The sequence below is a fragment of the Convolutriloba macropyga genome, chromosome 1 (genome assembly GCF_964194025.1).
Source record: "Convolutriloba macropyga chromosome 1, txConMacr16.3, whole genome shotgun sequence".
Taxonomy (NCBI): domain Eukaryota; kingdom Metazoa; phylum Xenacoelomorpha; order Acoela; family Convolutidae; genus Convolutriloba; species Convolutriloba macropyga.
Genome location: NC_134468.1, coordinates 22,952,755 through 22,969,652, shown reverse-complemented (window position 1 = coordinate 22,969,652; position 16,898 = coordinate 22,952,755). Strand labels below are relative to the sequence as shown.

Genomic DNA, 16,898 nt, shown 5'->3' with positions numbered 1-16,898 from the left:
TGAGGACGTAAGTAGAATGTAAGCTAATGTCTTTCATAACTTTGTGATTTCTTGAATTAAAAACTCGATTTTTTGGACTTCACCTCTTCTTTCTTCTTTTTGACAACCAGTTACCTAGTCCTAAGTTTTCTAATGCGGTATAACATTTTATAATTTAGTAGTTTATAATTCTTTATAGTTGATAATTTTATAATTTGCTTAGTAGTTTATAAGGTAGCATAAAATTTATTGAAAGATCAGTCATGCGTTCTCTGAAACAGCAAAGCCTCATTATTAGAGGCAAATAGAGCACTCGCGTTTCAGTATATTCGAACAATTTTTTTGTATAAAACTGATTAGACAACTCATGTGAAGCACTCGTAAGAGCTTGCGTTAAATTGACTCTAGTAACCCGGTGCTGGGAAAATTGGCCGACAGGGCGTTTAGCCGACAAGGAAAAAATGAGAAATTTAGCCGACAGTCTCTTCATAATAGGTAATAAAAGTCCATAATTGGTCCATAAATCAGTAGTTCGGTTGTGATAGATTCATATCAAGTCCCACGGGCCGCTGAGGCATGGCCCGCGAGGCATGGCCAGATACGGTAAAATACGGTCCAACCACGGATAGACCTTCGTTACACTAGTTCATGAAAATACTGCTGTATATTTGTCCGCTTAGCAATAAGTGTTTTAAATTGGCCAATCACAGCTTTAGAATAAGTTTTATTGCTCATTTTCATTAAATTGTCGGTTAAATTTCCCAATTTTTGGTTGTCGGCTAAACGCCCTGTCGGCCAATACGGCGGCCACCTAGTAACCCATACTTGAAATGACGTTACTACAATAAGTCAAAGATCGTACTCATATGCATTACTGAGCTTTTGGATTTTCAATTTCAATTGCACGCTAGAGGGTTATTTTTTGCATAGTTATATTGCGATGTCAAAAGCGACGCTTTCGAAAGGAAATAATCTGCCTGAACTTCTCGAATATCTTCTCAGTCGTTTATACAATGTGACCAGAAGGATAATGCTTTTCGTTCGTTTACAAGGCCAATAGGTTACAATACTAATCTTCAAACTTTTGGGGGGTAATTTTAGTTTTTCTTTGTTTTAGTTTATTTGAGCTAGTACGTTTAGCCTATCAGTTGATTTTTGTCTTGCTTGAATCAACCCTCGGGCATCCTGAATCACTATTTTCAAGTTCTTTAGTTGATTTTAGCTTGTTAGTCCTAAATACTGATCGATTTCTGACCTCAGAATTTTTTGGAACATTCATGCTATGCTCCTAGGAACGCTATTTTAGCCTACTTGTCCAAACTTCAGCACAAATAGTCAAAAAAGCGATTGTCCACACATTTCACAAAGATGTCAACCTAGCTTCATTAGACGATTTTCGAAGTATTAGTGTAGTTGCAGAAATAAAAAAACATAGCAGGACAAGTCCTGACCTACAATTCAAAGAATTTTCATTGACTAAACAATAAACGACTTATAACGGACTATGAGGGAATTGGGAAAACCATTTCTAAAAAAATCAGATAAAAAAATTTAAAGAAACAGAAATCGGTGTCAAAATGCCGCATGTGAACAAAACACCACTAGCGAGAAATGAAAATTTCGTTCACACAAAAAACTAGGCCTAGAATGAGCTATTAATGGATTGGGAACAGCATTTAGAAAAAACCCGATCCAAAAAATCGAAAAAACAGTAGAAATCAGATTGAAACTGCCGCATGTGAAAAAACCACTACCGAGAAAGCGAATTTTTGTTCAAACACCATTTTCTCACTCTACTTTAAAATTAGAGCGAAAAAATTTCACGCCGCAAAACCACTCGCTTTTTCGCTCCATTTCCTGTTTCGGCGTGACCAAAATCACTACTCCAATTTGACTTCAAAAATCATGAAGATGTGTGAACAGATCTTAAAAAAAGACAGCGCCCCAATTGATTGTATTGAGTCATAACTAATGATCACAAAAACAAAAGTCTAAAATGCAGGAAATAAGAAAGCATCTGGGAAACAACGGTCGGTCGAGTTGGTAGGTGGAAACCTTGGTTTAACGAGCTTATTCTATTCATGTGCGGGGGAGGGAGGGGAATACAAGGGGAAGGGGGAAATTGGAGACTTAATCCTTGGATGCTGCGCGCCACCTTCCAGGCATGAATCCAACAGACACGAACACTTAACTTCCATGTTTTTATCTAATAATTTTTTTTGACTAAATCTGATTTCAACTCCCATATTTTAACATCTGCACCTTCAGACATGTCATAACTTACAAATATGTCGCAGTTACATTTCGTCGCACACGGTTGAAACATGTAAATATGGGATTTCTATGCAGACTCTCAATTTGAATCCGAGTCTCAATCCTTAACAGGTACATGAAATTATATATAAACTGAGCCATCTCATAAGGCCATGTAAATGCAAACAGACAACGAAATAGTGCGACAAATTCCTCGAATCAGTTCTAGAATTTATCACGTCGAAATCAGAGATTCCAACAAAGGGTACTAGTCGTGTGTTGAAAAGAATAGCAAATATAATTAATTTGTAGAATTCGAACCATTCATGGCCGAACAATGACTAAGTGGCAGCAATGCTCAATTAAAACAACTCATGAAATGAATAGTATTTCACATTGGTTTCTAAATTCAATTTATAATTGAGTAAACTATGATAGACAGTCATACAATTCGCTAACGAACCTTCATTTCATTCATCAAAACATTATTTGAGTAATTAAATACCTAAAAAGAAATAATGGTTCTTCGCAATCATTATCTCATTTGTGAAAAGCAGTTGATATAAATTTTAAAAAATAATTTACAAATTATAGAATCTAAATACTTCTGAAATGTATCATCGTAAACAATCGGAGTTATATTGCTTCAATTCACTCGATTTTTTACAGAGCACCTCAAATGCATCTTTTCCAAATTCATCATTGATACTGCCATGTCTAAGCACCAAATTAGGAGTTTACATCAGAGGGAAAACCCAAAGCATAGGCGTTGACTAAATTAGGAAAATATGTAATTTCAAAAGCGTCCTGTTTTAAGGGATATATATCTCCATCTAGATTGATAAAGCTCTTAGTCTCACTTCTCTCTTTGTTCTCATCGATCAGTTTGAAAGTGACTTTGTTCGTTTTGAAACAGGTGACTGTGTCGTCATTGTAGATCCTCTGGGAGTAGAGACCCAAGTTGAGCAGGAACCCGGTTTGCTGGAAAATTGTGCATCCGGGTGTCACGAACACATCCCCGTTGCGCCTCGGGATCCGGGGCACCTCACTTGCGTCTGAGATCCCGTTCACCAGCATCATCAGATCTTTGAACTCACCTGCTCAAGTCATTAATAATGATAAGTATATGCTTCAAATTTGCTTATCAATTATGGAAAACATTTGTGGCAAGAGAGCTAACATAACTGTATAATTTTTTCCAATAACTAATGCTTTTGCTACAATATTTTGCCAATTTCCTAGCAATCCTCCGCCATTCTCAATACAGTTTCAAATCTAAGCGATAAAATTTACATACATATATCCCCATTTTAGCTAAACTAATGAGCTACATTTGTTTACCGTTACATGTCATTATGCCCAATGCCAAAATACCCAATTGTCCATTATACCTAATTCATTCCCTTTGATCTTTTTTGATGTGTGAACAGATCTTAAAAAAAGACAGCGCCCCAATTGATTGTATTGAGTCATAACTAATGATCACAAAAACAAAAGTCTAAAATGCAGGAAATAAGAAAGCATCTGGGAAACAACGGTCGGTCGAGTTGGTAGGTGGAAACCTTGGTTTAACGAGCTTATTCTATTCATGTGCGGGGGAGGGAGGGGAATACAAGGGGAAGGGGGAAATTGGAGACTTAATCGTTGGATGCTGCGCGCCACCTTCCAGGCATGAATCCAACAGACACGAACACTTAACTTCCATGTTTTTATCTAATAATTTTTTTTGACTAAATCTGATTTCAACTCCCATATTTTAACATCTGCACCTTCAGACATGTCATAACTTACAAATATGTCGCAGTTACATTTCGTCGCACACGGTTGAAACATGTAAATATGGGATTTCTATGCAGACTCTCAATTTGAATCCGAGTCTCAATCCTTAACAGGTACATGAAATTATATATAAACTGAGCCATCTCATAAGGCCATGTAAATGCAAACAGACAACGAAATAGTGCGACAAATTCCTCGAATCAGTTCTAGAATTTATCACGTCGAAATCAGAGATTCCAACAAAGGGTACTAGTCGTGTGTTGAAAAGAATAGCAAATATAATTAATTTGTAGAATTCGAACCATTCATGGCCGAACAATGACTAAGTGGCAGCAATGCTCAATTAAAACAACTCATGAAATGAATAGTATTTCACATTGGTTTCTAAATTCAATTTATAATTGAGTAAACTATGATAGACAGTCATACAATTCGCTAACGAACCTTCATTTCATTCATCAAAACATTATTTGAGTAATTAAATACCTAAAAAGAAATAATGGTTCTTCGCAATCATTATCTCATTTGTGAAAAGCAGTTGATATAAATTTTAAAAAATAATTTACAAATTATAGAATCTAAATACTTCTGAAATGTATCATCGTAAACAATCGGAGTTATATTGCTTCAATTCACTCGATTTTTTACAGAGCACCTCAAATGCATCTTTTCCAAATTCATCATTGATACTGCCATGTCTAAGCACCAAATTAGGAGTTTACATCAGAGGGAAAACCCAAAGCATAGGCGTTGACTAAATTAGGAAAATATGTAATTTCAAAAGCGTCCTGTTTTAAGGGATATATATCTCCATCTAGATTGATAAAGCTCTTAGTCTCACTTCTCTCTTTGTTCTCATCGATCAGTTTGAAAGTGACTTTGTTCGTTTTGAAACAGGTGACTGTGTCGTCATTGTAGATCCTCTGGGAGTAGAGACCCAAGTTGAGCAGGAACCCGGTTTGCTGGAAAATTGTGCATCCGGGTGTCACGAACACATCCCCGTTGCGCCTCGGGATCCGGGGCACCTCACTTGCGTCTGAGATCCCGTTCACCAGCATCATCAGATCTTTGAACTCACCTGCTCAAGTCATTAATAATGATAAGTATATGCTTCAAATTTGCTTATCAATTATGGAAAACATTTGTGGCAAGAGAGCTAACATAACTGTATAATTTTTTCCAATAACTAATGCTTTTGCTACAATATTTTGCCAATTTCCTAGCAATCCTCCGCCATTCTCAATACAGTTTCAAATCTAAGCGATAAAATTTACATACATATATCCCCATTTTAGCTAAACTAATGAGCTACATTTGTTTACCGTTACATGTCATTATGCCCAATGCCAAAATACCCAATTGTCCATTATACCTAATTCATTCCCTTTGATCTTTTTTGATGTGTGAACAGATCTTAAAAAAAGACAGCGCCCCAATTGATTGTATTGAGTCATAACTAATGATCACAAAAACAAAAGTCTAAAATGCAGGAAATAAGAAAGCATCTGGGAAACAACGGTCGGTCGAGTTGGTAGGTGGAAACCTTGGTTTAACGAGCTTATTCTATTCATGTGCGGGGGAGGGAGGGGAATACAAGGGGAAGGGGGAAATTGGAGACTTAATCCTTGGATGCTGCGCGCCACCTTCCAGGCATGAATCCAACAGACACGAACACTTAACTTCCATGTTTTTATCTAATAATTTTTTTTGACTAAATCTGATTTCAACTCCCATATTTTAACATCTGCACCTTCAGACATGTCATAACTTACAAATATGTCGCAGTTACATTTCGTCGCACACGGTTGAAACATGTAAATATGGGATTTCTATGCAGACTCTCAATTTGAATCCGAGTCTCAATCCTTAACAGGTACATGAAATTATATATAAACTGAGCCATCTCATAAGGCCATGTAAATGCAAACAGACAACGAAATAGTGCGACAAATTCCTCGAATCAGTTCTAGAATTTATCACGTCGAAATCAGAGATTCCAACAAAGGGTACTAGTCGTGTGTTGAAAAGAATAGCAAATATAATTAATTTGTAGAATTCGAACCATTCATGGCCGAACAATGACTAAGTGGCAGCAATGCTCAATTAAAACAACTCATGAAATGAATAGTATTTCACATTGGTTTCTAAATTCAATTTATAATTGAGTAAACTATGATAGACAGTCATACAATTCGCTAACGAACCTTCATTTCATTCATCAAAACATTATTTGAGTAATTAAATACCTAAAAAGAAATAATGGTTCTTCGCAATCATTATCTCATTTGTGAAAAGCAGTTGATATAAATTTTAAAAAATAATTTACAAATTATAGAATCTAAATACTTCTGAAATGTATCATCGTAAACAATCGGAGTTATATTGCTTCAATTCACTCGATTTTTTACAGAGCACCTCAAATGCATCTTTTCCAAATTCATCATTGATACTGCCATGTCTAAGCACCAAATTAGGAGTTTACATCAGAGGGAAAACCCAAAGCATAGGCGTTGACTAAATTAGGAAAATATGTAATTTCAAAAGCGTCCTGTTTTAAGGGATATATATCTCCATCTAGATTGATAAAGCTCTTAGTCTCACTTCTCTCTTTGTTCTCATCGATCAGTTTGAAAGTGACTTTGTTCGTTTTGAAACAGGTGACTGTGTCGTCATTGTAGATCCTCTGGGAGTAGAGACCCAAGTTGAGCAGGAACCCGGTTTGCTGGAAAATTGTGCATCCGGGTGTCACGAACACATCCCCGTTGCGCCTCGGGATCCGGGGCACCTCACTTGCGTCTGAGATCCCGTTCACCAGCATCATCAGATCTTTGAACTCACCTGCTCAAGTCATTAATAATGATAAGTATATGCTTCAAATTTGCTTATCAATTATGGAAAACATTTGTGGCAAGAGAGCTAACATAACTGTATAATTTTTTCCAATAACTAATGCTTTTGCTACAATATTTTGCCAATTTCCTAGCAATCCTCCGCCATTCTCAATACAGTTTCAAATCTAAGCGATAAAATTTACATACATATATCCCCATTTTAGCTAAACTAATGAGCTACATTTGTTTACCGTTACATGTCATTATGCCCAATGCCAAAATACCCAATTGTCCATTATACCTAATTCATTCCCTTTGATCTTTTTTGAAAATGCAAACAATTTTGATTTGATTTCACAGTTATGCAAACTCCCGTTTCTTAATGAGAAGATTCAAGGGTTTAGCAAGCATCAATTCCAAAACGCATTGGAGATGTAAACTAAGACTTATAAGAACAAAGTTAATGTAGCGCGCATCCAAAACTGGGCTTTATGGGTTGATCCTGTTTTCATTTTTTGTTTTTCGATACCGATTCTGTTCAAATTAGATTGCTTTGCAGAGCAACTGCTATTTCCAAGCAGTTTGAACAGAATTGGCTGCGAAACACGTAGAATTCCGTACGCAATTTCAAGCGTCGGAACTTCAATTTCATTAAAAAAACCGTACATTCAGTCAAAAGCATTACATTTTCGCTTAAAGCAGTAACTCCTCACCTCAGCGGATTCGATTTAAAAAACTTACCCCAATGTAATAACAAGAAAGATTTAAATATTGAAATCATTGGAACATCAAAAAACTATTAAGACAACATGCAGCAACAATACAAAGAAGAACAGATTGAAATATAACATACTTTTTTCTAAAAAGAGTCACTTTCTAATTTAAATCTTGATAACAAAAAAATTCATCTTATTAAACATGTTTGAAAACCTTGAAAAATGGCCAAAATTCTTAGGATGATCAAATACTCATAGACTAAAAAAACTGACACGGCTTAAAACTGTCAAGAAATAATTCATGACACTAGTCCTAAATTAGTAGAACTCAACAATAATCAACTCTGCGACACAATGTGAAAGTATGGGGCAGATAACAATCGTTAAACTGATTCTCTCAAATAAAAATAATCCTTAAAAATAGGACTGTAGAAAACACAAATGTTTTCCTTTTAAAGTCATAGCAATCAGGAGAATTTTCTCGTGTGAGATATCATAGACAAAATGAGTTCAAACTACTGCAAAAAATTAATCATGGGAACGACAAAAAAAAAGAATAAAAAAGAGAAATCGTTTCTTAGCAAAACCGAGCCCCCCCCCCCCCCCAGAAAATTTCCAAGAAAAATCAGACCAAAAAAAAAGAAAACATCAAAAAATTTGTTTCACAACTGATTAAAGCAGAGCAAAATAAACTATAAATCCTAGAAGAATGCTGGAATGATACATGCTAGAATATGGTGAGTACGGTCAGTTGAACATCAAAATCAAAAAATGAGGTAGAAAAACAAATAAAATTCACTATTGAGCAATTGATGCCTCAAGTAACAAAAAATGTTGAAAAAGTTTAAGAAAGTCAAATCATTAAAACTTTAAATAATTTTCAAGTTTTCACTAAGGAAAAATTGGACAAAACTACCAAAATGGATTTAGCACATGTACCATTTTTAAAAAGCAAAACAACTTCACAATGAAAAGAGGCATTCAGTGCCTGAATTATCAGAGGGAAGTTGCCACGTTCATCAATCAAAAACAGGCAACAATTGTTTTTGAAAAATAGATGCCCATTTTAAACCTGAAACGCATTTTCAGGCTCTCGAAAACACAGCGGTATCAATATCAGAGAACTATATATTGATGCATCGACTACAAAAATTCCACAAAAACCAAAACATACCCGGCAGATTGCCGGAAAATAGCCGCCGTTGATTCCCATAACTCTATTCGGATTGAAAGAAAAGAAAATATCAACAAAAAATGATTTTTGTACAAAAACATTTTTAAGTGCGATTTATTTTGATACCATTTTGTAATTGAACATACTCCTGTCTCTCAGTGAGAGGCTACAGGGTCTAGTATCAATACCAATGAGCATTATAGATAGTAACTAAAACTTAGTTCAAACTTACTTGAGAACAAAGTTCAAGTACCGGGCATCTAAAAATGGGCTTTATGGGTTTATCCCGTTTCTATTTCTGACTTTGATTTTTTTAATACTGACTCTCTTCATTTTGAATTGCTTTGCTGAGCAGCTGCTGTTTAAAAGGACTTTGAGCGGAATTACAGAAGAATCAAACTAGCCTAGAGAAGTCAAAAAGATTTCACGCAAAATGTCGAAAAAGCGGCAAAATGGGTAAAGCGAAAAAAAGTTCGACGAAGTCAAAAAAATAGGAGCGCTATAATAGCCGGCTGAGAAGATGAGGGCGGCTATTAATTACAAACAAAAAAACCGGGCCAATTGGACGAAAAAACGGTTTAAAAGGTTATCTATTTGTCTCATACGTTATCATATGCGTTATCATATGATCAAAAAAACTACTCTCGCTCCAAAAAATAGCTGACAGGACAATTTTACTCTTTCGCTTGATGGAACCGCCGTGTTAAAACGCCGTCTGAACGAATAGTACTTCAGGTTTAAAAAAAACCTAAGAAAACCAATACTCCTCTTCGAGTTGTAAAAATAGGAGGGCTATAATAGCCGGTCGAGAACATGAGGGCGGCTATTAACCAGAAATTAAATAACAGCTTCATGTACCTTCCACAACTTCATCGTGGAGAATTTGTTTTTCTTTCGATTGTTGTTTTGTTCCTTCAAGCATTTTATGCATTGTGATCTGGGCTCTGAATGACTTGTGCTTCAGCATTGCACTTGTAACCCCAATTATGTACTTGCCAGGTCCCAGGAACTTCCATCGATCTAAATATTGAACATGTAATTTGGAAATAACGAGCGAAGTTATATAAATATAGGGAGCAAACAAATCCGATAATCGAAAAACTGACTTTCTCTAAAACTTCTATGAGAACCATTCAAAGTCCTGTAACTGTGACTTTGAGCGAGAGGAACGAAATATACGTTCAACACATGCTTGCATAATACAGTATCAGAATACCGCATATAAAAGCAGTTGCAGAATGGCATGAAAATTGAATAATAGTTGTTCTCTTGAGCTTCCTGAGCTTGCGGAACCACACAACCTCACAATAATGTTGATCAGGTTTTCCATCCCGCTGTAACGAGGATTTTGCCAGATAGTACAAGATTTGCTTAGCGCATCTATCTGTGATGTTGCTTTAGGTAGTGAAAACAAACCTGCTACCACAATGGCGTCAGATGTAATTCCATAGTTGACACAGACAATTGCCAAGCCTATCAGACTCCTCTCACTATCCATGTTCCTTGCACACACTACAGGAAGTGGTGTTGTCCTTCCCAGAATCAGGGCAGCCAATGAGGGCTCCAGGTTGAATGATCTGGTGAGGTAGTGGACTACACCGTTACCACTGCCACAAGGTATAATTGACACATTGATGTCAATCTGAGGAAGCTGGCCGTCCGAGTCCAGGTCAAACTTGCCCTGTTAAAAAGTAAATCTATAAGACCCGGATTTTTACATTTTCACTAGTCAAGCCCTTGAAACCAACTCACATTAATGCCCATCAAGTCTAAATTGCCTTTTGCTAGAAAATGACTCTAATCTGCCCCCTGATTTTGCTCGAAAAAATCGCATTTGGATTATACATGACCAGAGAACTGCTTCATTTCTTTAATAGGTTTGAATGGCTCGTTAATGAAAAACTGTACAGCAGCTAGATTATATTTTTCAGCAAATATTGCTCGGAACCACTTGCCGGGTTCTTCGGAAACGGGTATATTACTGAACACGCAGAGTGCAGGGTGTGGTTGTTTTGGTGATTGTACCTGGTTGTGCATCTTTTCGTAGATAGCAGTAATTGCATCCCTGTAACTACCATCTCCGCCCACTATGACAATTGCGTCATACACACTGTAGTCTGTACTGAAGATTATGCCTGCAAACATCACATTATTACAATTCATCGTCAGAATCGGCAAAATCGGGAGCAATTTGTAAGGTTGTTGAGATTTGTTTTGCGCCAAGATGCACCCTTATTGATCCTCTGTGTTTTCAGGAATATGATTGATCCGAGATTGAAGATTTTTGTAGCTCTTCCCTTATTCTGTCAAACACCTCAACCGTATTGAAGCGTGACGGTTTAAATTGACCATTTTTATAGTTATATTCCGCATCAGAATATTGTTATCTGATAATTGTAATAATAGCCAGTTCCATCTTTTGGTTTGTCTAATAAAAAGCTATCAGGGCAAAATCAACATTACCCTGTTCTCATAAGCAAACAAACACAATAATGGAAACTTTGTTCAGCGAAAAAGAACAGATCCAAATAGTCGGAATACCTTTGACACTGTTAGCACCATCTTTGTCTGTGATTCTTACATCTGCAACCACTCCAGCCAGTCTGAGCATGTTTGCAATCTGATCTTCGTAACTGGACACCGCCTTGCCCCTCCCACTTGCCGGGTTGAGGAACAGGAGCACTTTTCTGGGTCTCCACGTCTGTTTAGCCAACTGGCTGCGGATCAACTGGTCAAATGCCTGTAGCTCTGCGAGTGATTGAAATTCGAGCACCAAAGACGTCGTCAATACTTCGGGGTCTTCTGATAAACGTCAACGAAATTTTGCCATTTTGCATTTTTATCTCCCAATTTACTGCTTTTTCAAACCACATTTTCATTAGCAGCTAATAATTCCCAATTTTACTGAATATCGCCAAACTCCTGCTAAAAATGATTGGGTCATCTCCTCAAAACTGAGAACAAACTCTTGCAATTCAATATTTAGTTAACCCTCGAACAAAACTTTCCAAAGAACAACTTAGCAATTCCTCAAAACTGACACCCAACTCATGAAACATTCATTAAGTCTCTGAGAACTCAATTACCTTTTGACTCAACGACCTGGACAAAGGACAGGTGACCAATGAAAAGCCCCTCATAAATCTCATGGTAGGATCCACTGTCGTCCACGTCAATCAAATTATCACCATACATTTCTGCCTCAGTTCCCACGCTTTTATCTTCTGCCAATGTCCTATCGTGGCCAGGTTGTGATTTGGGAGTAGCATGGTCTACTGAAGAGGAGGAATGTGTGGGTGGGTAGTAGGTCTGATGATGGTGGTTGCTGGACTTGGCAATTGAACTGTTACTGCTGCTGTTGCTAGTACTTATGTTGCCAAGAGAGCCCAGCGACGATCTTTCCAAGCTAGTTGATTCAGCTGAGTCAAACTCGAACACATCACCGGTATCTAGAGCAAAGGAAAAACAGTTTAATCATTTTATTCTGAGGTTTCTCCGAAAATTGTCTAAACTTGCATTGTTACAAAGCCTGTGCGAGGAATTGGCAGACATTGATGAGCACATTTTATTGATCTGCCGCAGGTCTTTTAAGTTTTCACCCCTTTCAATACACGAATATCTTCAGCATTCCTCTTTTTCCCTCTATGCATTCTTCGTCCAAAATCTCAATAGCCTTGATCTTTTCCCCTAGTGTTTTAGTTCTGGTCCAAATTTACAGGCAGCGTTATCCCATTAAAGACCTCTCGCGGAAAAAATTTAACATATGCTCTTTGTTGGCTGGCCAGGAGTTCGTATCTTTACACCAGAGCAACTATGTCATACACCTCTGCTTCAATTTTCCATTCCAAGCTGAGCGCGACTCAAAACATACCCGGCAGATTGCCGGAAAATAGCCGCCGTTGATTCCAATAAGCATGATTGGGATTGAAATAACAGAAGATATTGAAAAAAAAAAGATTTTTGTACAAAAACATTTTTTAAAGTCCGATTTATTTTGATGGCATTTCGTGGTTGAACATACTTCTGTTTTAGAGAGAGGCTACAGGGGCTACCATCAATAACAATAAGCATTAGAGATGGTAAATAAGACTTATAGGAACGACGTTCAAATAGCGGGCATCTAAAATTTGGCTTTATGGGTTTATCCCGTTTCTATTTCTGACTTCAATTTTTTATACTGACTCTGTTCATTTTGAATTGCTTTGCTGAGCAACTGATGTTCAAAATCACTTTTAGCAGAATGAGAGAAGAGAGAAACTAGCCTAGAGAAGTCAAAAAGATTTCACGCAAAATGTTGAAAAGGCGGCAAAATGAGGTAAAGCGAAACATTTTTTTATTCGACGAAGTAAAAAACATAGCAGGACAAGTCCTGACGTACAATTCAAATAATTTTCATTGACTAAACAGAAAAACTAGACTTAGCATGGACTATGAATGAATTGAGAAAACCATTTTTTAAAAAATCAGATAAAAAAAATAAGAAAAAAACACAAAATCAATGTCAAAATGCCGCATGTGAACAAAAAAAAACCACTAGCGAGAAATTAAAATTTAATTCAAATAAAAAATTAGGCCTAGAATGAGCTGTGAATGGATTGAGAAAACCATTTAGAAAAAATCCGATCCAATAAATTGAAAAAACAGTAAAAATCAGAGAGAAATTGCCGCATGTGAAAAAAAACCACTACCGAGAAACCGAATTTTTGTTCAAACACCGTTTTCTCACTCTACTTTAAAATTAGAGCGAAAAAAATTCACTCCGCAAAACCACTCGCTTTTTCGCTCCATTTCCTGTTTCGGCGTGACCAAAATCACCACTCCAATTTGACTTCAAAAATCATGAAAATGTGTGAACAGATCTTAAAAAAAAAAAACATAGCCGGAAGAATTCCGGAAACGACTCGAAGGAGAAAATTACCCATACTTATTACTAAACAGTTATAACAACAATTGTGAACCCTGACCCTCCAGAAATGCCATAAAACGTTTAAGGAAGAATAGAAACGGAATTCATAAACAAATTGAACAAAAAAAAATTAGAAAACCTTAACTTTTTTAAAATTGTTTTTTCTTTAATAGTACAAGGAAACAAAAATCCTTTGCAATTAGAGCAATGAAAATCTCGCAAAACAATGGGCAAGTCATAATAGGCTAAAAAACCTTTCTAAGATTTAAAAAAAATGGAAAACTGCAAAAAAAATATGAAAAATGGTTAAAAATTTCTCAATTTTTCTGTCAATTTTCCAAAGAAAAAAGTGATTTATACCAAGAAAGCTTTAGTCAATTGGCATCTGAATACTCCTTAAGTAACAAGCTTCTAATGAAATCCCACTTTAAGCATTGAAACAAAAAAACAGGCAAAAAATCATTAAATTTCGTCCAAAAATGAGCAAAAACTGATCAAAAACCTCCAAATTAGCATCAAACTTAAATTAACTGGTTGAAACCTTCAATTCCTATCAAAACAAGCCTAAAACTAATACAATATCATAATCAGACCTCATAACCATCAAAAGTTGCAAAAAAACTGCTTTCAAAAAGCCGCACGTGAACAAAAAAATTCGCTCGCTTAGACAAAATTTTTTCACACATCAATTTTTCGCTCTCTCAAAAACAGCGGTATGAACAAAAACCACTCTCTTTTCGCTCCACTTTTCATTTTTGTTCAGCACCAAAATCACTCCAAATTTTTTCACGCGTTTCATTTCCCGCTTCAAAATTCACTCCAATAAAATTGATTAAAAAAAAGGACTTCCCCAATACTCCTCTTCGAGTCGTAAAAAGACAGCGCCCCAATACAATTCAAATTCTTTGAATTGTAAAAAAATAGGAGCGCTATATTAGCCGGCTGAGAAGATGAGGGCGGCTATTAATAAAATTTTCCACCTATTCTAAATAACTTTTGTTTCAGTCAATTCAGGCATGGTCTGTCTGGTCGCAGCCAGTACTAAAGGTCTCTTCACACTCATTAATTAGATGCAGTAAACTGAAGATTTTCGCCACGTCTACCAAATCGGCATTAACTCCGAAGTTGTTGTAACTGTAAAATTTATCAAGCAGACACATTTTCACACAAAATTAAATATATGACTGCTTTGTACTTTAAGAGTACTCGTAAAATAGCTGTTAAGCCCTTGCCAATGTAGACAAATGTTCAGAATTGGTCTAGAGTGGCTGCTAACCTGGACTGGGTATTTCGAAGTATATTATGTTGTCATAAGATATAAAGAGTGCCTCCTCAGTTAAAAAGAGACCACCAATTCCACCTCCATCCTCACTACTGCTGCTTTCGTCACACTCCACACAACTCGCTTCTCCGTCAACTAAATAAATGTAATCTTTTGAAAATCAAAAATGGGTCAACCTTTTGCGACTTCTACATGATTTTGCTCGCAATTTTCTTTTCTTGCGATTCATTCTTTTAATATATTAGAAGAAAAACGTTTTACAAACACTCGAATAATCTCACTGATTAGTTTCTCGTCAAGAGCTATTAAGAATAGAGCTCATATTCCCAAGAATACCAATCACAGTGTTTGCAATAAAAACTAAATCCCTTTCGCTAAACCCAAGTGGGATTCATGAATGGAATGAAAACTTAATTCGGGCTTGAGAAGTGACCAAATATGGAGGATGATGAATTTCTCAAAGTTTACAATTAACGTCTTTCGGAAAGTCATTAATTCTAACCTAGAACATTGAAAGCAAGCTTCTTGCTCAGCTCTTCAACCGAATCACTGTTGTCAAATAGAGTGGTAAATTTTGTCTCCTCAAATGTGGGTGTTGTACCACACGCACTTTCATGCATTTCGGCAAACGATTCCATTTCTAATGATCCTCGTTCAGTTTCTCTATAACCTCACCTCGACCATGGACACAAGTCAACGCATTTGAAATCAGACCAATCTGAAAGCATGGGAGATCATGACAAAATATAATTTTAACCCCGCAAACTTTTAACCCCAAACCTAAACCACAAAACTCTATGTATCGAGTAGTTTGGGTATTAATGACTAAATTCTTTGCCAAAACCCTACGTATTCCTAATAATTAATGTTAATAACAACAAAATCTTAATGGATTAATATCGGGGTGAGATAACCTGGGTTAAATAATAGGGCTGAAAAAAGGGCCGACTAATGCTCACAATGTGCCTCGGACAATAAAAGGAGAGCTAAAAACTGTTTACTCAGTGAGTTAAATGAAGTATAAACAACATTTGGCAAAGTATTGATTCGACGTTTGATAGCTGCAGTGATTTTTTAATCAAAACAGCAACCACAACTGCTTTACTCTGAGCTAGCAGCAAAAATAAATCATAAATAAAATAAACAAAATAAATAAAATAAAATATAACTTAAGAAATAATGCAAATTCATTGCTTTTATGAAAATTTGTGGTGCGAAAGTCAGTACAATCAATAAATGCATAAAAACTAGAAACAAGAGCAAGAGGTAGAATTTTAAACATTATTTGAACTCCGAACAATCAAATAAAATGATTAGACCAATAAAAAATTCAAAGACTCGCCCTTTAAACCATGAAATAACGGCTTTACATCAATTTCGGTGCGTTGTATAATTTTCAGAAGTAAGAAACACAAACATTTTTCTCTCATCACCAACAGCACAAACATCTACAAAATTTTTCTCAGAGCTTCAAAAGGCTTTTTCAGTTTTTTACACAATGATCTTTAGATAATCAAATTATATAATTTTACAAAAAGACAACCAACGGGTTGTTGCATATAGACAGTCGCTAGGATAATTTTCTCTACAAAACCTTACGAATCTCTAATAGTCGGTTAACTCATGAACCAAATCAATCCTACGTAGCCCTTATTTTGAATATAAATTGTACCAATTATAACATAGCCGGCTGATTGCCAGAAAAAAGCAGTGATAGCTTTGTAGCCCTTCATGAGGTAGAACGATCTAATTTTCGATCTGAAAAACAGATAGAAAAAGAAATGTCTTTTTATTAATTCCTGGGATGTTAAAATTTGATTAAGTATCTGTATAACTTATCGCTGCTTCCATTGTCTTCTCTCAAATAAAATACAATAAGAGTGACAAAGACTAAGTTGACCTCATCTCGTTGAAACAAAGTAAAGTCATTTTGAAAGTAGGGAGGAAGTCATTTTTGAGAATGAGCTAACTAACTCAC

At 36.1% G+C, this 16,898-nt stretch overlaps 1 protein-coding gene across 1 annotated transcript; it reads right to left on the bottom strand.

The window, feature by feature from the left end:
* Window positions 1–6,041: 6,041 nt before the first annotated feature.
* LOC142336646 (uncharacterized) lies at window positions 6,042–15,640 on the bottom strand. The gene is made up of 8 exons (XM_075385559.1): window positions 15,423–15,640; window positions 14,915–15,055; window positions 11,819–12,181; window positions 11,274–11,534; window positions 10,758–10,867; window positions 10,149–10,413; window positions 9,591–9,752; window positions 6,042–6,849 (listed from the first exon to the last, which is right to left on the bottom strand). Exons 1-8 carry the CDS (start codon window positions 15,556–15,558, stop codon window positions 6,482–6,484), a joined length of 1,806 nt encoding a protein of 601 aa, XP_075241674.1. The 5' UTR covers window positions 15,559–15,640; the 3' UTR covers window positions 6,042–6,481.
* Between the last annotated feature and the right edge of the window lie 1,258 nt (window positions 15,641–16,898).